The following is a 23,769-nucleotide window of genomic DNA, read 5'->3' as shown; positions in this document are numbered from 1 at the left end:
CAGAACTGACTGTAACCAAATGTCTTCTGCTGCTGTCATCTCTCGTACAGGTACAGGAGGATTTGAGGATTCTAGTGATAAACCAGTGCAGTCTAGGTCCACCTTAAGTTTAACAGTTGAGCGCTCGTATGCACCTCATAAGCTCGTAATTAGCATCCTGCCATTTGAGCACTCGTGGCTTTCAAAAATCACACACTAAATCAAATTCTATCTTGAACAGGCTCCTTAGCTACATTGCTCAAGCCTCAGGATGGGTGAAGAATCAGCATCACTGACAGCATTACTTCATCTTTGCATCAATTGAATCCATCCTTGAAAGCATGCTGATGACAGGAGGAAGGTGCTGTTCAGGCTAGGGATGACAGCCCTGGGGGGGGGAGGCGGTACTGGATAGATGGGAGCATCGGACAATCATCAACAGCATGCAGTTCAACAGAGGTAAAGCCGGGTTCTATATCTGGGTCGGAGCAATGCCGGACAGCTTGGCAGATGGGCAGCTGGAGAGCTGCTCAGAAACAGAACTCGCTGTCCTCACCGCGCAGCGGCGCTTCCCGCTCCCACGGCGGCACTGCTCGCGACGCCTGCCTCCCTTCAGCGCTCCGTTCCGGGTTTGCCTCCCGCTCGTGAAATCCGCAGCGCAAGGAGCTGGTGTCGCTTACGGTACAAAACGCTGCGATGCAAGAGGATGCCTGAAAGTACCGACGTTGCAACCCGATAACGCAAAGCGGCGCGTGACGGCGCAGAGGCGTAGCCAGAGGAGCGGGCGGAGCCTCGCGGGGCTCGGAGCTGCGCTCGGCGTTCTGCGCCCCGCCCCCCGAGGAGCGCCGCGCGCTGCGGAAGGCCGTGCGGAGGCGGAAGGCCGGGAGGCGGGACGGAGTGTCGCCGCGGGAGACCTTCGAGCGGTGCTGGTGTTTCGGACGATGGTGCAGCTTTACAACTTGCACCCGTTCGGGTCGCAGAGAGTAGTGCCCTGCAAGCAGGAGCCGGCGCAGTTCTGCTGCGGCCACGACGTGCTGTTCGTGGCCAGCGCGGCGGCCAGCTGCGGGGTGGAGGTGTTCGCCGTGCGCCGCGAGGGCCGCTGCGAGCCCTTGGGCTCCTTCGCCACCCTGGGCCCCGTGCTGCGCATGGCGTACAGCCGTGCAGGTCAGTGCCGGGCGCGCGGGGCCGAAGTTCCACTGGGCGGGTGCGGGCGGCCTCTGCGAGCGCCGTGCCCGGAGCTGCTGCCCGGCCGGGGCGTCTCCTCGGAGAAGAGCGCTGCTCTTACAGTGGGCCCACGTCAGAGTAGCGTCTGAGCTCTGGAGCCGTGTGTGTTTTCCTTCAGCAGTACGTGAAGTGCGTTTCACCTAGCGAATTAATTTGCGCTCGAGATCTCGTTAAAGAAAACCCGGTAAAGGCTGTACTGTGGAATGTTATGTGAGAGCTGAGAATTTAAGATACTTTTTGTAATGTATTTTATTGGGTTAGCGGCTGAACAGCTCAAAAGCTGTCATGTGTTCTTTAATGACTTATCAGTACTTCTGCTTTACCTTAAGGAGACTATTTGGTGACGATTGAAGAGAAAAGCAAAGCAACTTTCCTAAGAGCTTATGTGAACTGGCGATGCATGTCTGCAGGGAGTTCTCGTGTTTGTGTCCGGATGGTGGGTCACAAGATGGCAGAGTCCTACACCGAAACCTTAAAAGAGCAAATGTCGATAGTGGAAATGGCACTTTCAGATCCTCCGCTGTGTATTTCATGTTGTCCTGTAAATGGAGATCTTCTTGTGGGCTGCAAGAATAAGCTAGTCATGTTCTGTTTGAAATACCTGGTCATAAACCAGAATTTGACAGTATTAGACTTTGAACGCTCCTTAATTTTTCACATTGATAACTTCATTCCTGCTGAAGTTGCATTTTGTGCTAGACACATAGCGATAACAACAGAACTGGATGTTCTAATCCTGAAACTGGACGTGATCCAGCAAAGTGCAGACAGGGGAGAGCAATGCACATATCAAGTTAGTACAGAAGAAAAGCTGGTGGATGGAGGTGAGTACAGATATTTAACTTCTTCTTCTGTCTGAGAATCTGCTAAATGATTACTGTCATTCATAAAGAAGGCTCAAACACGATGTGATTACATACTGACTGCTTGCAATGTGTGGGAATTAACCTGATTAGCTCCCACCTAAAAATCAGATGAACAGCAGCAAGCTTTTAGAAAATCATTTATAATTTAAGAAACCTTAAAAGGTATGTGCTTTTTTGAAATGGAAACTATGCCTTAAAAAAAAAAAAAAAAAAAAAAGAAGTTGTTAGAGGTCAATAAAATTTCAGGTGGGAAAGATATCAAATGGAATTTTCTTCGTTGGTGGACAGTGGATTTTAGCTCAGACATTGGCATCTCACACTGGGTTGTTTTCAGTACTTAAAACCGAATAGAAAAGTTCAAAATATATTTGAGTGCAATTAAGATTTGTTTTCTAGAACTTAGGTCTGCTGAAGGTCACACAACATTGTATCATAGCTACCTTTTTCCTTCTGAAAACCTTTACAACCAAATGACAACATTTTTTAATTTGTCATTTGGCTGTTTACAGCACAGGTTGCTTTGGCTTTGCCTCATATTGAGCTGCTTGCCCGTTAATAAAATCACAAAGTGGTTGGGTTGGAAGGGACTTCAGAATCCATGCAGTTCCAACCCCTGCTGTGGGCGGGGGCACCTCCCATAGACAAGGTGCCCAAACCCATCCAGTCTGGCCCTGAGTACCCGCAGAGATGGGGCACCTACAGCTGCCCTGGGCAGCAGCGCCAGGCCCTCGCTGCCCTCTGAGTGAAGAATTTCTTTCTTATATCTAATGTAACTCTGCTCTCCCTTGGTTTAGAGACATTACACCCTGTCATGTCTCTACATGTGCATACAAAAAGTCTCTTCATCTTTTAAATAAGGCCTGTTTAGGTATTGGAAGGCCGTGATAACTTTTCCTCGGAGCCTTCTCCAGCAAGCCCGGCTGTCAGCCTGTCCCTGCAGCAGAGGTGCTGCAGCCTCTGGGCATCCCTGTGGGCTCCTCTGTCCCTACTCCTACAGGTCTGTGTTCCTGTGCTCGGGCCCAGAGCTGAACGTAGCTCTGTGAGGGACTGGGGGGTCTCACAAGGGCAGAGCAAAGGGTGAGAACCACCTCCTTTGCCCTGCTGGCTTCATTTCTGAGGCAGGCCTGTATTATGTGAAAAATCGATTGTTCTTGTTTTCTAGTGTAGCTTGTCTCAAAATGTCATAGTTTGAGAAAGCCAATGCTAATTAGTTTCCTGTAGTGTGAGTTTTTAGTTGATATTTTGTCAGTGTCAGTATTTTCTTATTTCTAAATGGAATTGTTTGAACACTTTAATACATTTCCATTGTTTAGGTATAAAAGATGAAGACCTTGCAGCGCATAGTTTGCAGCTTGAATTAGATGAGTTCGTCGTATGTCAGAAGCCAGTGGAACTGCTTGGGGAAGAAAGTAAGCTTTGTAAGATACCCATCACACTTGAGTCCACGGAGTTGTCTACAGAAGACAAAAAGCACTTTCAAGTGCAGTATCTCCTTTTCAGGTATTACAAATGCATTTTCCCCTGCAAGGGTTAACTGCTATGTTAATAATTCCAAGTAACCAAAATGAGCTCATGTCTTGTTGAAAGAAAAATCCTGGTATTTTGGCATCTGGGATTTTTGTGTGCTGTGTATTTTTTATATTGTTGCTTTTTTTTTTTTTTTTTTTTTTTGTCTGCTGAGGAGATAACTGTGATGCAAATGAAGACCTTTACTTGGCCTTGCATATCCTAAGCTTTATTTAATTTTGTGAACATGGCCAGTTAGTACAGTTAATTGCAATTTAACTTTGATGGTTTTGCAGTATTGGTGATGTTTAATATCATCTTTCATTGTACATCCTTGTATTCTGTGAAGGGCACACATGACTGCTTCTCTTGTGATGTATCAGGAGGGATGGTATTTTCTCAGCATACTGGATGTCAAAATCATTGCAGGTGGTTATTACATCTGTACCTTCAGTGGCAGGAAACGATAGTGGGATGAGCCTAAAAACCCATCTCTTGAACAAATGGCTTAGGAGTTGGTGCAAACGCAGGAGTTTTGGTTTTTTTGATCATGGGGCAATTTACTCGGCACCTGGCATGATGGCTGCAGATGGATGCAGCCTGTCTTCACGGGGAAAGAGGGTTCTAGCTGAGGAACTGGCGGGACTTATTGACAGGTGTTTAAACTAGGTATGAAGGGGGAAGGGGACAAAATGACGACCGCTGGGACTGAGGGGCCAGTTCGAGGCTCCAAACAGGACTTGATGGGTGGAGACAGTGGAGTTCAAAGGCTTGGAGAGAGGTGGAGGGATGCTGCTTCTCTTAAGTGCCTGTATACTAATGCGCGTAGCATGGGGAATAAACAGGAAGAGCTGGAGTTCTGCGTGTGGTCGCAAGGTCATGATCTCATCGCGATCACGGAGACGTGGTGGGACAGCTCGCATGACTGGAATGTTGTCATGGAGGGCTATGTGCTTTTTAGGAAAGATCGGCTGGCTAGGCGGGGTGGTGGAGTTGCTCTTTATGTGAGAGAGCAGCTAGAATGTATTGAAATTCACTTGGGGGAGAGTGATGTAGCAGTGGAGAGCTTATGGGTGAGAATCAAGGGGCAGGCTGGTAAGGGTGACACTGTTGTGGGGGTGTACTACAGGCCCCCTGATCAGGATGAGGAGGCTGATGAGGCCTTCCAAAAGCAACTGGATGTAGCGTCACGTTCCCAGGCACTGGTGCTTATGGGGGACTTCAATTATCCAGATATTTGCTGGATGACCAACATGGCCAGGCACGCACGGTCCAGACGGTTCTTGCAGTGTGTTGAAGACAACTTTCTGATGCAGGTGGTGGAGGAACCGACGCGGGGAGGGGTGTTACTGGACCTTATTTTCACCAACAGGGATGGACTTGTTAAGGAAGTAAAGGTAGGGGGCAGTTTGGGTTGTAGTGATCATGAGATGGTGGAGTTCAAGATCCTGAGCGGAAGAAGCAAAGCAATAAGTAGGATTGCTACCCTGGACTTTAGGAGAGCCAACTTCGATCTCTTCCGGGACCTACTTGGAGCTATCCCGTGGGCTCGGGTGTTAGAAGGTAAGGGGGCCTCTGAGAGCTGGTCAGCATTTAAACAGCTCTTCTTCCAAGCTCAGGATCGGTGCGTCCCTGTGAGCAAGAAATCGGGAAAAGGTGGCAGGAGACCTCTGTGGATGAGCAAGGAGCTCATGCACAAGCTCAAAGGAAAGAAGAAGGTCCATGAAATGTGGAAAAAGGGTCTGATCACTTGGGAAGAATATAGGAATGTAGTCAGGGCCTGCAGGGATGCAACGAGGAAGGCTAAAGCCCGTCTGGAATTGAATCTAGCTAAAGTGATAAAGGATAATAAAAAAGGCTTCTTCAAGTATGTTAATAGCAAAAGGAAAACTAAGGAGAATGTGGGCCCCTTACTAAGTGAGGGGGGGGTCCTCGTAACGGGGGATGCTGAGAAGGCAGAGATACTGAATGCCTTCTTTACTTCTGTCTTCAGTGAAAAGGCTCCCCTGCAGGAATCCCACACCCTGGAGGTTAGTGAGAGGGTCTGGGGAATGGGAGACTTCCCTTTAGTCAGGAAAGAGGACGTGCGTGAGCGCCTAGGCAGTACTAAGGTCCACAAGTCCATGGGACCTGATGGGGTGCATCCACGTGTGCTGAGGGAGCTGGCGGAGGTCATTGCCGAACCGCTCTCCATCATTTTTGAGAGGTCCTGGACAACAGGGGAGGTCCCTGAAGACTGGAGGATAGCCAATGTCACTCCGGTCTTCAAAAAGGGCAAGAAGGAAGATCCGGGTAATTATAGGCCTGTCAGCCTCACCTCCGTCCCTGGAAAGGTGATGGAACAGCTTGTGCTGGATACCATCTCCAGACAACTGGGAGAAAAGGAGGTTATCAGGAGTAGTCAGCATGGGTTCACCAAGGGGAGGTCGTGCTCGACCAACCTGGTGGCCTTCTATGATGCTGTCACATGCTGGGTGGATGGGGGAAGAGCGGTAGATGTAATCTACCTTGATTTTAGAAAGGCGTTTGATACTGTCTCCCACGACATCCTTATAACAAAGCTGAGGAAGTGTGGGATAGACGAGTGGACAGTGAGGTGGGTTGAGAACTGGCTGACTGGCAGAGCGCAGAGGGTCGTCGTTGGTGGTGCAGAGTCTGGCTGGAGACCTGTAACCAGTGGTGTCCCCCAGGGGTCTGTGCTGGGTCCGGTCTTGTTCAACATCTTCATCAATGACCTTGATGAGGGGATAGTGGCCACCCTCAGCAAGTTTGCTGATGATACGAAGTTGGGAGGATTGGCTGACACGCCTGAAGGCTGTGCTGCCATTCAGCGAGACCTGGACAGGCTGGAGAGCTGGGCAGTAAGAAACCAGATGAGGTTCAACACAAGCAAGTGTAGGGTCTTACACCTAGGGAGGAATAATTGCATGCACCAATACAGGCTGGGGGATGAGCTGCTGGAGAGGAGCTCTGCAGAGAGGGACCTGGGCGTCCTGGTGGACGACAGGTTGGCCATGAGCCAGCAGTGTGCCCTCGTGGCCAAAAAGGCCAATGGCATTTTGGGGTGCATTAAGAAGAGCGTGTCCAGCAGGTCGAGGGAGGTGATCCTCCCCCTCTACTCTGCCCTGGTAAGGCCTCATCTGGAGTGCTGTGTCCAGTTCTGGGCTCCCCAGTACAAAAAAGACAGGGATCTCTTGGAAAGAGTCCAGCGGAGGGCCACAAAGATGGTGAAGGGCCTGGAGCATCTCCCCTATGGAGAAAGGCTGAGTGAACTGGGTCTGTTTAGCCTTGAGAAAAGAAGACTGAGAGGGGACCTGATCCAGGTTTATAAATATCTGAGGTGTGGCGGCCATAGTGGTGAGGCCAGTCTCTTTTCAGTGGTACGTGGAGACAGGACGAGGGGAAACGGACATAAGCTGCAGCATAGGAAGTTTCGCACGAATGTGCGTAAGAACTTCTTCACGGTGAGGGTGACGGAGCACTGGAACAGGCTGCCCAGGGAGGTTGTGGAGTCTCCTTCTCTGGAGATATTCAAGTCTCGCCTGGACGCCTACCTGTGCGACCTGGTGTAGGGAACCTGCTTTGGCAGGGGGGTTGGTCTCGATGATCTCTAGAGGTCCCTTCCAACCCCTACAATTCGGTGATTCTGTGATTCTGTGATCATTTAGATTGGAAGGGACTTCCTGAGTCCATCTCCTCAACATCTCCTTGCTTGGGTAGGATCAGCTGGACTAGGCTTTCCAGGACTTGATCTAGCTGAGTTCGAGTAGCTCCTTACTGGGCAGCCTTTCCAGCATTTGGCCACCCACATTTCTTACACTTTCATGCCAAACTGGCAGAGCAGTTTTACACACCTTATTCTGGACTAACTTGTGCGAAATTTTCTTAATATTTAAAACAAGTCTACTACAAAGTATAACAGGCAGAAATAATCACCGGTCCTGTCAGTGGTCAGGGCACTACCTTCTGCTTGTTTGTTCTGTGGGGTTCAACTCCAGCTGAAGTGATGGTTACTTAAGTACGTTTTACCAAAAAAAAACTTCTCCCTTTGTGCAGCTGGGAATGGGGAGCTTACTAAGTATCTTCAGCATTAAAAAACAACGCCTTTGGTTTTAACTTTTATCTAAAACTGTTGAAGCATTGGTATCACAGTCCAGCTGTGAATTCCAAAGCATAGCAAGGAAAAGGATCAAACACAATAGGAAAGAAAAGTAAGACTGATGACTGTGCCTTGTTACATTGTGTTCAGTTGAAGAAGGGATAGGGGGAAAAAAAAGTTAAATAATGGTTCAGATCCATTGCAGTGTGTCTTCAGTACTGTCATGGTTTTACAATTTTTGTTATCGATATTCCACATCATAATATCATGAAAAGCACTGGGAGTTAAGGAGTTAATGCCCCACTTCTGTGGACTGCCGATTTTCCAGGTACCTGATTCTCAGAAGAGAAGAAGTGCATACCTCAGAGGACTTTGCATTCACAGGGGGAGATAAAACTCCTTGCAAGTCACGGGACTGGTCTCTTTTTTTTCGCTGCCTGGCAGCATGTGTGGGTGTGCTCCCCAGCCATTTCGCTTTCAATTCAGAATAAGGCCTTTGGTTTTGGACACTCCCTCTGTCTCATTTTATTTGATTTATTAGCCTCAGTTCTAATTATACATTGTATTATATTGTGTTATCTTGCATTCCAATATCATGTGCAGTAAATTAACCTTCCTCCTCAGATTGTTGCCGCTGTTCATTTATAGGCCCATCTCCCTACCCTTCCCCCTTTTCCCTTTCTTAGGGTGTGGGTCTGTGGGTCCCCTGCCCCATTAGTCACAGAACTGCGCTGAACCAGCCCGAAAACCATTGACACTCCCTTCCTCTTTTCTGGGCCTGTGGGCATGCTCTCCCCCTGTCATGGACACAGATCTAGAGATAACTCCGTGACATTCATCAGATCCCAGCATTGAACGCATGACTTGTGGAGGAGCAAAGAAAGGATTTTTGGTTGCAAAAACTTGAGGTAGTTGCCTCTAGCTGTGCTACGTGTTTCTTGGCCTTGCTAAGATAACTGTATTAGCAATGGGAATGAAGGATAGTTGAGTATAAAAACATTAGCTCTGGGTATTACAGCTGTTGCTGTTTAGTTGCTTGGAGTAGATGACGGCTTCTTACTGACTTCCCATATTGTTGTGTTTTTTCCCTCCAGGCATTTTACACCAGACCAGTCCCCTTTTGGCTTTTGTGAAGAGACAAAGCTGCACTCTGTTCAGTTCCTCCCTGTTTACCAGACAGGTAGGTGCACATGTGTAAGTGCAGTATGAGCTAAAATATCAGTTATCAACATTGAAAGAGGAAGTCCATTCAAAGACTAGTCTCAGTGGTTCTCAGTGACTAATTTTATATCACAAAACAGACACTTTTTATGTTGCATAAATAAAATTATCCTCAGTGTTACTGTATGATACTAGGCTGCCTTTCAGAGTCAGTAGCAGACATCAGAAAAGTAAACCGTAATATTAAGGTACAGGTTATCTTTATTTCAGGCTTTAAAATAGAAGGGAGTGAAAACTAATTTTAGGGGTTCACTAAGATGCACTCACTCAAGCCTCAACATAACCATGGAAAAACGCTTTATATTAGATCGTCTTTCCTGCTTACCTAGTTTCTAGTTTTCTGTTCTGGTTTTCTGGTAGCAAAGCCTTAATTAAGCTGCAGCTGACTAAAGTGAAGAAGCTACTTCACAGGATCACAGAATGGCCCGGGTTGGAAGGGACCTCAAGGATCATGAATCTCCAACCCCTCTGCCACATGCAGGGCCTCCAACTTCCCCATTTCATATCAGACCAGGCTGCCCAAGGCCCCATCCAACCTGGCCTTGAACACCTCCAGGGACGGACGGGGCATCCACAGCCTCTCTGGGCAGCTGTTCCAGCACCTCACCACTCTCATAGTAAAGAACTTCCCCCTGATATCCAACCTCAGTCTTCCCTCCCTCAACTTAAAACCATTTCCCCTTGTCTTGCAGTTATCTACCCTTTCAAAGAGTTGATACTTGTCATTCAACTCCAGCTAACTTTTCCCTTGTGAATTATAGACTTTAACAAGAATGTCTGTAGAATCCGAACACAGGCTTTGTGTACCCAAGAACGATCAGGCTGCTGGTTCCATTCATGGATATTTAGTTCTAATGACTCTGCCTGGAATTATAGAATCATAGAATTGTTTGTGTTGGAAAGGACACTTAAAAATTATCTGGTCCAATTCCCCTTCAGTGAGTGGAGATGCCCACAGGTTGATTGGGTGCTTACAGCCCGATTAGCCTTACCTTGCATGTCTGCAGGGACAGGGAGTCTCTCTGGGCAGCCTGTGTCAGTACCTCACCACCCTTACTGTAAAAACTTCTTTAATCTAGATCTTCCCTCTTTTTCCCAGTTTCCATGTGCTGTTCGATCTATGGAAATTCTTCACTTGTTAGTACATCCACACTTCTGTTGTAAATTACTTCAGATGAGGTAACAAATTGATTGTTACCTGCTGATATGCTGTTGTTCATGTACTTTTTTGCTACTAGCAAAACTGGTCTGGAACTTGGGCACATCTGGGAGTGTTGTTTAGGCATGAGGTCACAAACAGCATGGTTTTGATTTATGAAGTATATGAGATGCCTTTCTTTTTGTTATGTCTAGGGAGTTCTGTGACAGCAAATGAGGAAACCGAGAACAAGAGAGAACTACTGAGTCTCTTCTGCTTTTTTTCTTTGCCTCATGTTGGATATCTCTACTCTGTTGGGAAGTTAGTAGAACTGATTTCTACTTACCAGTACTCAGAGAGGTCAGAGCAGGCAGTTCTTACTCCACAGTTCCTGCATGTCATTACAAGGTAACTTTCTCTCTCTTTTTTTTTTCCTCTTTGGCTCATTTATGAGTCCTTCGCAGCTTCTTGGGTCATTCTGGGTAGATTCATGTTTTAGTGCAGTGCCCTTCTGTCTAGATCACAGACCTGATTCTCTCTAGTTTTTGTCCTGGATTAATTCAAGTTTTCATTTTTTTTCTTCATCAGTGTTTCTTCTTTCCTTCTAGTGAGAGCCTGCAGTGTTACACAGTGCGGTGCAGTGCAGCAGCAGCTCGCGATGAAGATCCATACATTGATACAACTGTGAAGGTGCATATCTCATATTTTTTCTAAAAGAATAGGAACAGCAATATGGCAGTTGTATTTCATACTGAAATCCTGTTTGTTTCTATTCACTATGACAAATAACATCGAAAATTAATATTTTACATCAGCCTTTGGCATATTCTAATTTTATGGTCTGCAGATGTATCACTACGATCTATTATTGCTGTTTCAGATTCTAGATGATTAATGGAATATTTCAAAAAACATTTTAAAAACCTGTAAAACCATGCACACTTAGAACAAAAATCATATTTCCCGTATAAATCTGAATGGAGGGAGCAGAGATTTCCCATATTGCGACTGATGATGTTTGCAGAACCTGCCTGTCTTGAAACTTAAACTCTGGTCTTTTCTCTCTTTCTTCTTTTTTATGTTTGTTCCCTTTCTCAGGTGTCTTTGAACAGGCAGTTTTCTTAAGAGGAGTGTAAACATTTGAACATGTCTGCCTACCTGATAATCTGTGTTGGTTTTTGTGTTGGTTCTTTTTTTTTTTTTTTTTTTTTTTTTTGAAGAGGAGGGATTTTAATCACCAAAGTTCTAGATTTTGCCCCTTCCTTCAGTTTGCTTTGCTGTAAAACTCTGCTCAGTTACAAAAATTGGAACAAATGTTAATAAAAAAATACCAGAACAGTTAGGAATGAAGAGTATTTTAAGCTGGCCTTTATGGATTTTATTTGAGCATGTAGACAGCAGACATAAAGAAACCACAGAGCAGTTGTATTACAAAAATTTCAAGAGCTAAACATTCTCTGATCTCCATTTTCAGACACATGAAAGAACATGTCCCTTTCTCAGACTCAGGTTTGATGTGTTTCCAAAGATTATGTTCAGTCCCACACAATTCCTTCAGCCTGGCAACAGGCAGCTCAAGAGGCTCAGTAAATGTGCACGTAATGGAAGCCTGCAGTCCCTGTGGTTGTCCACACCACAGCTTGCCCTCCATGGGTCACAAACCCACCCTAGCAAGGGTCTTCCAGGGGCTGCAGTCCCTGAGGGGCATCCCTGTCCTGGTGTGAATTTCTTCAAAAAGCAGGGTATGTGTAAAACATGATGCTGTCTCGCCTTGCTGCACTGTGCATGTTAATTTGTAAATAGAGTATTTATCTTAATGCTATAAATTCAAAATATTTCTGGGCAAATGAGGTTGCTTTTTTTCAGTTTTTAGACCAGTGTAGAGGATATGGTCATTTTTGGCTGAAAGGTGCACACTGAATGAATCAGGATGTAATACTGGGCATGAAATGTAACAGTAGGCAAGCCAATATAGTATTTCTATGTGTAATACATTTTTATAACATAAGCAACTACAATCAGGACTTTTATAACTCTATCAGACAGTCGTACATCTTGGCCAAAATCAAACTATTAACTTTTCTATGTTAGGTAACTTAGGCAAGATTCAGTTATTTTGAGACACAGCTAAAAACGTGCACCTGCTTCAAAGAGTGAAACTATTTCTTGTACCCATTGTTACAAGGATTTGATGTGTGAGTATTTTTATTCTTGCTTCAATGAAGCACTCAAAGCCAGGAAAGCCAGTGAATATTTTTAGTGTCATATTATTGGACAAAGATTATATCTTTTCAGATATTTTTTCAATTAGAGACTCAAAGTACATGCTAACCAAAATTACAAAGTGCTCACTTTCTGTTGTAGGCCTGTCCACCTGTCACATTGGATGTCTGCACATTACGAATGCAGCTTTTTATAGGGCCAAGAGCTATTTGTCATTACAAAAACCATATAATTCTTCTGACTAAGGCTGATACTGAAGATATTACTGAAAGACGAAAGCCTTCAAGAAGGATGCTGTAAGAATTTGTGTCTTCTGGGGAGATGGGATTTATAACTTTATGTACAGTGCTGAATTTTCCAGTGTTGGAAGAGAGAGTCCTCTGCAGAAGAACTTTCTGAGCATAATTCCCAAGCTAGTAAACAAAAGCATAAATCAAGCACTGAAAAGAAGAAAAGAAAAGAAAAGAAAAGAAAAGAAAAGAAAAGAAAAGAAAAGAAAAGAAAAGAAAAGAAAAGAAAAGAAAAGAAAAGAAGATGGTATCACAAATGTCTGAAATCAAAATTGTCAGAAACAACTTTCATAAGTAATGTTGAAACAATATTATGACGAATATCTGCTACTGAGAAGAAATAAATACTTATCTCAAGAAACAAAAATATGTAGGAATAGTGAACCTACGGTCTAACAAACTGTGGTGTAGCACAAAATGCAAATAACTTACATTTGGCTAAAGAATCTTAGAAAGTTTGAACATTATCATAGTAATGACAAACAAAGGACCAGACTTCAGTCAAGTATACTCTTGTTGTATGGATGTAGCCAGGTGCATTTATGACTAATTCTGTGAGATCTACTTTTCCCATTCTTTGATGGTAGTTCATTGTTTAGAAGAGTTCAGTTGAGAAATCACATTTGCTAAAGCCCATTAACAGGAGTTGAACAGCTGTAGTTGGTTGCAATTATTAGAACTAGTCTTTCTTAAAGCACAGAACAAACGTTATTCAAGAGAAGACAATGCTAAGCTGATAAGAGAACTAGTAATTCAAAATACTGTAGTTTTCTTTGTCTGAAACAATTTTTAAAAGTTTGTAGTTGACATTTGAGAAGGAAACAAAGGAAACACGTTTTGCCTTCTGCAAAGAGTATTTGTTGGACAAGTGCTAGTGTTCTTCACCACCAAAAAAGAGAGAGAGATCCTAGATCAAATGCTTACTGTTCTGTTTCTTCACTGTTTCTCTGTGGTGTTTTAATGTTAGGCAGTTGAAGACCCAGCCAATGTGCTGGAGTAAAATTGTTCAGGTACTTTCTTACATTGTGTCTTAGCAGACACTTGTATTTAGATGCAAGGGCAGAAGTGCGGCTAAATCTTTACAAAAAGAGTGAGCATCTTAATTAATTTCAGTTACTCAGCTTGTATGCTTCTTATGTTTGTTTTTTAAACCCCAGTGTTGGTTTCTAACGATTCTGTATGAATGTGCCTATTGATCCTTAGCCATTAATGATTTGAATTTATAATTTAACTGCCAAGTGTTTACTAGCCTGCAAACATATCTGTTTATGGATTTGTCAGATGATTGATTTATTTGCTTTTGGCTGCATAGTGTTTATTTAAACATTGACAGCTCAAATCTTTTCCTTTTCTCTAGTTCCAGAAAGGCTGATAGCAACAAATCCAGAACCAATTCTGAATCAGAGCCTGGCTGGAATTTGTATATTATAAACACTGTTTCAACCATCCAACTTTACAGAGAAATGGTATTGCTATGTCCTGTTTTTGTTTTTGATTGACTGAAAATAAGTACTATTAATCTCTGTGCTGAATATACAGTAATGTATTTCTTGTGAAAAGCCCATAATCCTATTTCAGATGGCTACTGCCCTCTCTAGAATTCTTCCTGTATATTATTTTTACCAGTACCCTAAGTATATCCTGTGTTTGTTCTAGGTAGATTATAGTAGAACTTATGAAAATGTAAGAACTGAGAGTTGCATCCATCTCCTAAGCGAGGCTCACTTACTAGTCAGAGCAGCAATAATGGACCCTAGTTTCTTTAAGTCAGATGACAAAGAAGAACTTCTGAGAGCATTCAGAGAAAGTTGTGCCTTCCTAGGAGACTGCTACAGCAGGTATGTTTTAGATGTCAGAATGATACAGATGAGCTCTTGTTTCCAGTAATCTAACCTCCAAATAAAAATCCATTGTTCTTTGCTACTGTATATTGGTATTGTGTGTATATTTCATGTTTCTCTGCAGTTTAATCTGGTCATCTGTGCTGTATCTGATTGTTTTTATTGTCAATCTGACACAGAACACAATGTCACCTTGAGTAATAGCATGTGTTTGCAGATACTGATGTGTCTACAACTGTTATGTGTTATTTTAGTTCTTACCAACAGTGTCAAAAGTGTCCCTTTACTTACTCTTTTTTACTTCTCATCTGTTGCTTTCAGGTTTGACACAAAGGATTACCACCTCGCTTTGCCATACTACCGAATGTCAGGTTTATCTGTGGCTGAAGTTTTGGAGCGACTAGCTTCAGAAAGTGATGAAATACAGACATATGAAAGAGGATTAATATTTTATTTAACTCACTCTCTTAATGAAGAGTTAAATGAAGAATTAAGCAAGGTAAAAACAAGTGTTTTGTTTTTTTTTTTAATCTGTTGATCTAGTTCTGATTTTAAGAATGATATATCAAATTTTAATTACAATTTCTATTGATATACTGCACTGCTTTCTAAGTTTTACAATTATTCTTTTTCACATGGTTTTTATTTTCTCATTTTAACAAAATAGCAAGCAACAGCTGCAATGCTTTGAACTGCTGTCATGCAGCATAAGGATCTGGCTGTCATGATGCATGTTACTAATGTGAACACAGAGATACTTTCGTGCTAGGAAAGTTCTGTCTCATATTTCTTTCATTCCTCATTTCTGCAACAGTGCAAACTGTTTTTTGATTGTGGACAGATTGTACTGGCTGGTAAAACTGACTCAGCATGGTGGATGGTTCTAGCTCTTCAGAGTTTCACTCTTGGTTCATTTAATTTCACTGACAGGGAGGAATAGCACTGTGATTTTGTGGCTAAGCTGTATTTGCCTGTTTCTTGTTATTTTTGTTTTTTTTAAAAGCTTCTATCTTTGGCCGTAAGAGTCTGTGTATTTGGAACTGGCCAAATTGGATGAGGCCCTGGGCAGCCTGGTCTAATATTAAATGTGGAGGTTGGTGGCCCTGCAGGGGGGTTGGAGATTCATGATCCTTGAGGTCCCTTCCAATCCTGGCCATTCTGTGATTCTGTGCGACTCTGTGAAATATTGAAACTATAAAATGGCTTTTATTTTAATAGGAATTGGCAGATAAAGTTCTCCAGATATTCTATCTTGCTGACCCCATGCAGCTGCCTGATATCATCTGCAGTCCCTGCATGAAGAATGTATGTCCTCTGACAGCTGTGAAGTATCTTTGTAAAGTAGAAGACATCATGCCATCAGTGGTCCTTACGCTTACTAAGGCTTTCATGGCTCTGAAAATGGGAGACCTTACGATGTACGAATGTGAGATGAACTCCCACAAGGAGGTAGGGTATACCAAAAGCATGAATTATCCACTTTTTGTAAATCCCAGGTCAATAGGTTGTCTTGTGGTTGTATTTTACAATAAAACAACCTTTCAGTTGCTTCTTTTTCTCCTCATTTGCTGTGTAGGTTCCACTTGAACATCTGCATTAACAGTAGGATCCAGGGCTAATATACAGTGGGATGGTGCTGTCTTTGCAAAGCCTTATCAGTAAACAAAGGATTTGAAGATATTAATTCTTATAAATGGAATGCAGTATACTGGAGTGTAACAGGCTCTACAGAGTCAATGCTCTTTACCATTATAGCAGGGTTCCACCTCTCCATCTGTAATCAACACATGCAGTGTGCCCATGAAAACCTACCTTCTGTATAAAATTATAAAATTGCCTTATGAAATTGCCTTGCACAGTGCATACAAGCCAAAATTTCTGTATACAGTCTCCCTATACAATTTCTCATCTTCTCTTAAATTAAAGTTCTTGATCGTTACTAAGTCTAGATCAGAACCTACTTCAGTGCTATCAAAGTAAGAATTCCATGTTAACGGGGGGAAAAATGTTAGTAAATCAGTCATAGATTTTCATATGTGGATTTAGACTGAGACCAGTCAGTAAATTGCTTCTTCTTAAGGCTGATCAGGAGTGTTGACTAGTCAAAGATTACAAAGCTTGTAGCGTGGGCTTTTTCTGAGGGACAGCTGATATCCCAGAATTAGGTGGCAAGCTTCAGAAGCAAAAGCTTTGGATAGCTTTGAGTTAGCAGCTTTTGAAATGCCAGGTGGGAACTGTGGAATTCTGTTTCAACAGTGTTGTGTAGGATCTCTCACCTGCTTTCCAACCATTTGCAGCAAGGCAAGATGAAATTGCCTTGTTACAGACAAGCTGAAAAAGTACACATTCACAGAATGGTTGAGGTTGGAAAGGACCTCTGGATGTTATCTGGTTCAAACGGTCCAGCTCACCCTCTCTTCCATTGCGTGGATGTTATTTAAATGAGAATTAAGTGTTTGGTGTTTTAGTTGTGAAGTTTTGTTTGGTTTTAATTTGACCTATTATAAAAACAACTCAACTTTAAAAATCATTTTATTGTGCGGTATTAAAAACAGTGCTTCCAGAAAGATGAAGGAAAGATCATTTCTACAAGTAGAGGTCTAGAAGTCTGAATTTTCTTCCTAGGTCTGCTTTATATTTCTTACGTAAATTGTTTAGTCTGTACAGACATCCATTCTCCACTGTTAAAATGGAAATAGTATGTTGTCATGTTACCTTCAAAAGCACTTTGAGTTGGATATTGTGCAGCATGTTTTGATCATTGTTTCAAGGGTGTTCAGAAAAGTATTTCACTGAAATTCCAGTCAGTGAGTTTTCACAACACCTTATGTGTTTACTGGCTGACTGCATAGTAAAATCTATGTTACGTGTACAATAACTCCAGGTTTCATCAGAATGTTTCTTTCATTGTTCAGATAAATGGCATAGTGTTCAGAAGTCACTGCCCAACACACAGTTTGGACCTGGATCTTTGGAGAACTATTTTTCAAATTGTAGAAAATATTTATTTCTCTTGTCTTCATTTCATTTGCCCGCATAAACTTGACTGCCTGAGAAATACTGACTTCACTGAGTTGAACTGTGCATGGATTGAGTTGTTTACCTAACTTATATCTGATTATTTGTAGACAATGCTGGCCTGTGGCTTCATTGGGCAACCAAAACTCCTGGGAGAGTATAGAGAAGGAATTGTTATTCCAACTGAATTTGCTGTTCACCTGAAGGCGATGCAACCTGGATTACTGGTGGCTGCCACTGTGGCTTTACATGAGAACAGTAAAATCGAACTGGAAGAAGCAGATATGTTTTTCAAGGTTGGCCTATGATCACTTTTTCCTTCTTTTCTTCACATAACAGATTTTATGGGCGAGCAAAGTGGGCTTGGCTGCTCCTTCATTTTAGCATTTCTTGTGAAAGAGGTAGATGAGGATTGATATATTCCAGTGCAGAGAGATGCCTATGAAATCAGAATGGAGGAAAAAGAAAAAAAAAAAAAAGTTCAGTTCTTTGTTTTGATCCTGTCACTTGAATGCATTATTTCATCTCAGAGCTTTTCTGACCTTTTCTGGTCACTGAAGTTCTCTGTGTTTGAGAGTAGACAAAACATTTTTTCCTTTATTCTACAGTGTAATGTTTGGATTAAAACCATGTAGGCTTATATTTAAGTGTGCTGTGGACTAATGTCTGTTACTGTGAAAGACATGACAAAAAGGCTGAGTTGTGAAGCTCAAATTAGAACAAATACTCTTTTTCAAAGCCAGCTGTAAACCAAGTAAAGGTCCTTTTCACCAAGAAACCAGACCTTAAGCCCAGGAGCATCTCCCTTGTGGTCCTACTACTACACTCAGCTGAGATGCACAGCATTTCCTTATTATGGCCTTTGCTTGACACCTGCTAGGCTATTGGCATATATAAAAGCCTCCAACTTAGCAGTCAATAAATATTTGCTGACAGTCTGCTGACCGTTCTGACAGTGGAAAAAATCAAATCTATGTTAAAATAATTCCATGAACTTTTAACTTTTTCTAGCATTGTATTATGTATCATTGCGTCCTTGAGAAATACCGAGTCAAAAAAGGTGCTAAAATCCTGCCTCTAGTAACAGTGAAAATCTGTTCCTTTTGTTGCTTCTGATTTCTGCTACTAACAATTGCCGTGTTCTGCGCTAACTTGTCATTCTCTAATGTTTTTGTTCCTAGATGTTGTGTAATAATGGTGAAGACATGGTTCCTCAACTTTTGGTAGATTTCTGGGAAGCTCTTCTTGTAGCATGCTCTCGGGAAGAAGTACTTCAGGAGCTCTTATTGAGGGTTACTTATCAGTATGTTTGGAGGATATCAAAGAAGCAACTCCCTGAGACTAAGCCATTGAAAACAACAGAGGATCTGGTAACTCAGAAGTTTTACGTCTGTACTGTCCATCTAAAGCTATCCAATTACTTAGTATTTGGATGGTGGACAATTTGTAGTAGAAATGCTGAGTCACGGCCTGAATCAGTGATGGAGCACTTGGTGGGAGGCAGGGCCAGCTCAGGTGAGCCCTGGGGAGCTCAGGTGAATGCAGTGTACCTGATTGATGGAAGGGGTGGAGCCAGGATCCATCCCTTCCCAGACCTCATTCAAGGGTTGGTAGTGGAGGTAGGAGTATCTTGCGGAGGTTTTCCAAAGGTAAGAAGCTTTTTTCCTTTGTTTCTGTGCCTACAGCTGCTGCATTTGGGCTTGTCTTCATTTGCTGCAGCTGAAGGCTTTGGCATCCTGCTATTATGACTGTACTTTCCATCACGTTATAGTGTTACAGCCTCTTAAAAGAAACATGCCTGAGAGTAAGTAATGCAGTGTGTGCTTACCAGACAGTTTTTGCTGGTTTTGGGGAGTCCTGTTCTTTAGGGATGTTTTAAAATATGCTCAACAGGAGTGTCACAGTTCTGGATATTTCAAATCAAGGCTAGAACGAAACTGAGAATTTTCCAGGTGTTTTGTGTTTGTTTTTTTCTGTAACAAAAATTTCACAAAACTGACAAAATGAGGAAATACAGGGGTGATGAATTGTAAGATATTTTGAATGAAAAATCTGAAATACAGAAATAAATAGAAGTTTCAAGCTGATTTATTTTTCAGTTCTGTGAATTAGAGGAAATAATAGCTGCTATTTGAGAACAAAATTTTCTTTGCTTGCGGGGAGCAGGACGTTTGATGTGGGACTGTCACAAACAGAAATACTTCTTTTATTACAAGTTCTATATTGCTTTTGTAGATAAACTCCTGTGATCATTTTGGGTCCATTTTCCCATGGGTTACTTTCATAATGTCAATGGAATCTCTACTTGATAAAGATTGCCCTGAAGATATTTCAAAGCTACAGGTATGAAATCCCTAAGCCTTGCTATTTACAGCTTAAATCTGTTCTGCAGATGTTCATGCATGTGTTAACAACTCTTTGTAGCTGCCTGTCCCCCTCAAGTTATCCGAGTTGAACTGAAAGACCCCTTAAAATCATGAAAGAAAAAAACTTTGATGTGACACATCAATAACAGTGATACTTACCTTTGCTATTAACTGTGTACTTAGCTTTCTCAGTTTTTAATAATGTCTATTAAAATAAATATTACTTTAAAAGTATTGTAAGTAAGGTTGTTCTTAGGTTATGGTTAGCAGTGTTCTGCAAAACTTGTGTTAAATACGATCTTTTTTGTTGTTTTCGTTCTTTAGTCTATTTTATGTGGTCAATCAATAGATATAACTGCAGCTCTGCCTATCCTGGACCCTCTGGCAGAGGCTGGCCATGTTGGCCTCACCGTTCGTGTTCTCTGCAGTACCCGTCTGGGCAAGTACGAGGAGTCCATTGACCAGCTCCTCAGACAGTGTCCTGCTGCAGCTGTGTTATATGCTCAGCATGAGCTGAAAGATGACAGTCGGGTGAGCTATTCGGGTTAAAGTCTTTTGGATTTTGGCTTATTTTCCCTAGTTAAAATGTTATTGCAGATGGATCAGATAGCCCAGCCCTACTACTGCTGTGCTCAAGACCAAATTCGTGCTTTTTTTTTTTTAAATCTGAAGATGGCTTTGGTTGTAACAAGTACGAAAACAGAGTTGGAGGCACAACTAAATCAGAATATAGGTGGAATAAAAAAGTTACTGTGTTTATAAAAGAAATCTATTTCCCCTTCTTCATTCTTATTGACGAAATGATGAATGAAAAATACTGCGGTACTTCAGCTGTTGGAAGAGGATTAGCTCAGGACCCAGCAATGTTCTATAATATCACCCGTTGCTTTGCATGGAGCTGGTTGGAACAACAACAAAGTTCCCTTTGCAAATCCTTTTCTCTGTAGAGGCACCTCTGGGGGGCACTGTTGAGACATTTGTTGAATATGAAAAGACAATACTGAAAACTGGATGTATGTGTGCAAAACTACTGCATTTCAAAGCATTGTATAAGTCAGCCTACATGTATCTGCACACAGCTGATTCTTGGTCTACTTTTAGCAGGTCTTTCACACTCTTAACTGCAGTCATTGTTAATTTACGGTTTTGCTATGGGTTTTTATGAACTAGGCTGTATGGTGGAACAAGCTGCTCCCAGAACTTTGTGAGAGAGCCAGACTTACCAGAAGTGACTGTCCTGTTCTTATTTCGTCATTACAAGGTAAATCAGTTGGTCAGAGCTCAACTCCAGAAGCCTTTGTGTAGTATCCAACATTCTAAATATTGTTCTAAGGAATACTGATGTGATGGTTTGGAAAAAAGGGGCCTAGTTTTCCATCATTAAAGCTTATAGAGCTCAGCAGGCCATCTCATAATCAGAACAGCATTCTGCAACATCCTCATGAAAATGATGTCATTCAGTTTATACTGAAAACAGTTGCATTTTGGGAATTGTTACTTCTATACTGATCAAGAATAGATACAATTTAAGGAACTTTATCATTAAAGTAATGGATATGGATTGTTGTACTTTCTTTCTAGGATAAGTGACTTTATGGTTGTAAGCAATGACAGCTAACAGACGGCTGTTGATAACCCAGTGAGCAGTTAAGTGTGTATTCATGATTAGGTTATAGACTGTATAAGATACAATGTGTTACTGATGTTTCATTCTGCTTAATATGACCAACCATCTGGTGGTAGGATTACTGCTCTTAGCATAATAAAGCAGAATATAAGCAGAAATAAAAAAGTGGTGAAACCAACTCTAGTGACTCATGTAGTCCTGTTGCATATTTGTAAGAAGTCAATAACACTGCACCATTGAGGGGCAAGTGCATTGAACTTTGACAGAATAAGAAGACAGATCAAGAAAATGATGTGTGTTAAAATAAAACAAAGTGTGTACTTCCTGAGAGGAGAAGAACAGATTCCCTGGCTGGACTGTGCAGCACAAGTTGCCATACTGGCAGATTGTTTTGTTTTCATGTGACAACTGTGCTACAAGCATTTAAGAGCTTATTTAACAGCTTCATCTCAGAAACTGTTTGCAAAACAAGCAGCAAACAATTTCACAAATAATTCTGAGTTAGGATACTAGTAGAGAAGATTGCCAGGGCTGCTTCTCCATTTGCTGTGAAGCGTGTGAAGTACTAGATTACTATTGTATAAGCATTAGTGTCACATGTAGACGTGATGGGTTGAGGTTTGGTTTTAATCTAGGACGCAATTTCAGTTTACCTCTGAGATTTCCCATAACAGTGAAATTCCCAAATTGGCATGTCTCAGACTTTATTTCAGTTAAAATATTTAGATCACTTGATGACTTCAGTTAATGATGACATTGTTCATGTTCTTTTTGTTCCTGTATACTAACCATAGTACACTAAACAAGATTTTCTCCTCTGCTTTTGGCAGAAACTTTGTCAGTAGTTGCAATGGAACTGGAACTATGGGATTTCCTTAGTCTTCTACCAGAGGATGGAACTGCAGCATTTTTCCTGCCACATCTTCTTCACTGTAGCCAAAGGAAACAACTGATGTAGACACAATGAAAGTAAGCCTATGCGTTCAGATACCAAGAATATGCTAGAATAAAAAAGAACATGAAGGAGTAGTATGTAAGAAGCAGCTCTGTGGATCCACCTACACATCAATCACCTTCTTTTTGAGTTAAAACCTTATAGCAATTATTGAATGACAGCTGTTATTTGAGGGAGAGCATTGCTTTTGAAGTTAATAGCATTATATTTTGACAAAGGTTAGCAAACTAGAAAAGTTCCTGCCAGGTAGAACTGAGTAAATGTTGGCCAGTTTAAAAATAAGCTATTCAATTAGTAGGCAGAGGTGACTCATAATCTAGAAGGCCAAAACAACTTTAAAAAAACAAACAAAAAACAAAAGGAACTGTACAATGCAACTGGACAAACTCTATTTGCTGAAAGTCAACTAGGTCTTAATTGCATGCTAACTAGTTAGGTCACTGGCCTAGGGAAGATCTGAAGCTTAGCTGCATCTTTAATTGTATAAGTGCCTAACACTTCAAAGTAGAACTGGGCTACTTAAGTTTGAATTCCTTTGAATTCCAGCTGGAAAAACTGGTCAACAGTTCTACCATCTTTGACACTTGTTTGTGCAAGTGTTCTACTGTAAAGGGCTTTCATTTAGCAGTTAGTGGGAAAAGGCCATAAATTAAAGAGATGGAAATGTTCCTAAGTGGGGTGGGTGATACAGACTACTTCTTTCTTACTCTTTATGTTCTCTTTTTTCTGCTGTGCTCAGCTGATACTGAGAAGTATTTCAAGTATCACTAGGTCGCAAACCTAGATGAAAACTGTTTCTTCCAGGTCTGCTGGTGAGTGTCTTGTGTCTATGCGTGTATGTATTGATATTTGTCTTTCTTTCAGCCAGAATACATCCCTGTGTTTTTCCAGCTGGAATTTAGTCATAATAAACTTTGACCTTCTTATGTGAGTGTTCTTTGGGACTTTATGGTCCCATAAACAGCTGAAGGCCTTATTAAAGGATGTTCACTCTGTGAAACCAAATTTCACTGAAGCAGTAATATTAAGGGTTAAAGTATTATGTAGAAGAGATCCTGTACATCTGAAATAAGTCATCAGTGAAACAAAAAAGTAGTTGAATTTCCTTGTAGTATGTTTGCTACAGCCAAAAGTATTCATTTAATTTACTACTAGGAAGCCCTCTGGTTGTAGTAGATGCTTTCTACTTTTCAAAAGAAAAAGCTAGAGATACAGAGAACAAACTTCCTTTATTCTAGTAGCTGTAAAACCTGGATGTTTTGCTTTACCTGACTTCCCGATCCATTATTGCAGTTGTCTGAGGTGAGGAATGAAATGAGCCAAAGCAAGAGCTGGCTGCTGTGTCCCCTGCAGTAGCTATTTAGAATACATAGGAACAAAGCTCTTAGGTACATTCGCTGTATTTTACCTTCATGG

The 23,769-nt window shown here is 41.9% G+C and overlaps 1 protein-coding gene across 11 annotated transcripts in view; it reads left to right on the top strand.

Annotated features, from left to right (window-relative positions):
- Positions 1 to 767: 767 nt before the first annotated feature.
- The window catches only part of HPS3 (HPS3 biogenesis of lysosomal organelles complex 2 subunit 1), a 40,371-nt gene continuing 17,369 nt past the window's right edge, over positions 768 to 23,769 (top strand). For 3 of the 11 annotated variants that reach the window (XM_085233385.1, XM_085233387.1, XM_085233386.1), the window contains exons 1-18: positions 768 to 1,143; positions 1,533 to 2,027; positions 3,383 to 3,569; positions 8,769 to 8,854; positions 10,249 to 10,441; positions 10,642 to 10,723; positions 12,398 to 12,552; positions 13,904 to 14,012; positions 14,203 to 14,384; positions 14,709 to 14,886; positions 15,606 to 15,836; positions 17,516 to 17,701; positions 18,587 to 18,775; positions 19,177 to 19,209; positions 19,641 to 19,748; positions 20,096 to 20,302; positions 20,942 to 21,032; positions 22,229 to 22,367. In XM_085233385.1, the coding sequence (XP_085089511.1) occupies positions 921 to 1,143; positions 1,533 to 2,027; positions 3,383 to 3,569; positions 8,769 to 8,854; positions 10,249 to 10,441; positions 10,642 to 10,723; positions 12,398 to 12,552; positions 13,904 to 14,012; positions 14,203 to 14,384; positions 14,709 to 14,886; positions 15,606 to 15,836; positions 17,516 to 17,701; positions 18,587 to 18,775; positions 19,177 to 19,209; positions 19,641 to 19,748; positions 20,096 to 20,302; positions 20,942 to 21,032; positions 22,229 to 22,356 (3,063 nt within the window). In that variant the 5' untranslated portion in view covers positions 768 to 920 and the 3' untranslated portion in view covers positions 22,357 to 22,367. Of the gene's footprint in view, positions 1,144 to 1,532; positions 2,028 to 3,382; positions 3,570 to 8,768; positions 8,855 to 10,248; positions 10,442 to 10,641; positions 10,724 to 12,397; positions 12,553 to 13,903; positions 14,013 to 14,202; positions 14,385 to 14,708; positions 14,887 to 15,605; positions 15,837 to 17,515; positions 17,702 to 18,586; positions 18,776 to 19,090; positions 19,210 to 19,640; positions 19,749 to 20,095; positions 20,303 to 20,941; positions 21,033 to 22,228; positions 23,280 to 23,769 lie in introns of those variants that run through there. The other 8 variants (XR_014885716.1, XR_014885715.1, XR_014885713.1 and 5 more) reach the window with 6 other exon arrangements.

The sequence above is a fragment of the Meleagris gallopavo genome, chromosome 11 (genome assembly GCF_905368555.1).
Source record: "Meleagris gallopavo chromosome 11, MGAL_WU_HG_1.1, whole genome shotgun sequence".
Lineage (NCBI taxonomy): Eukaryota > Metazoa > Chordata > Aves > Galliformes > Phasianidae > Meleagris > Meleagris gallopavo.
The sequence above is the reverse complement of the archived record's forward strand: the minus strand, read 5'-3'. Positions and strand labels throughout refer to the sequence as shown.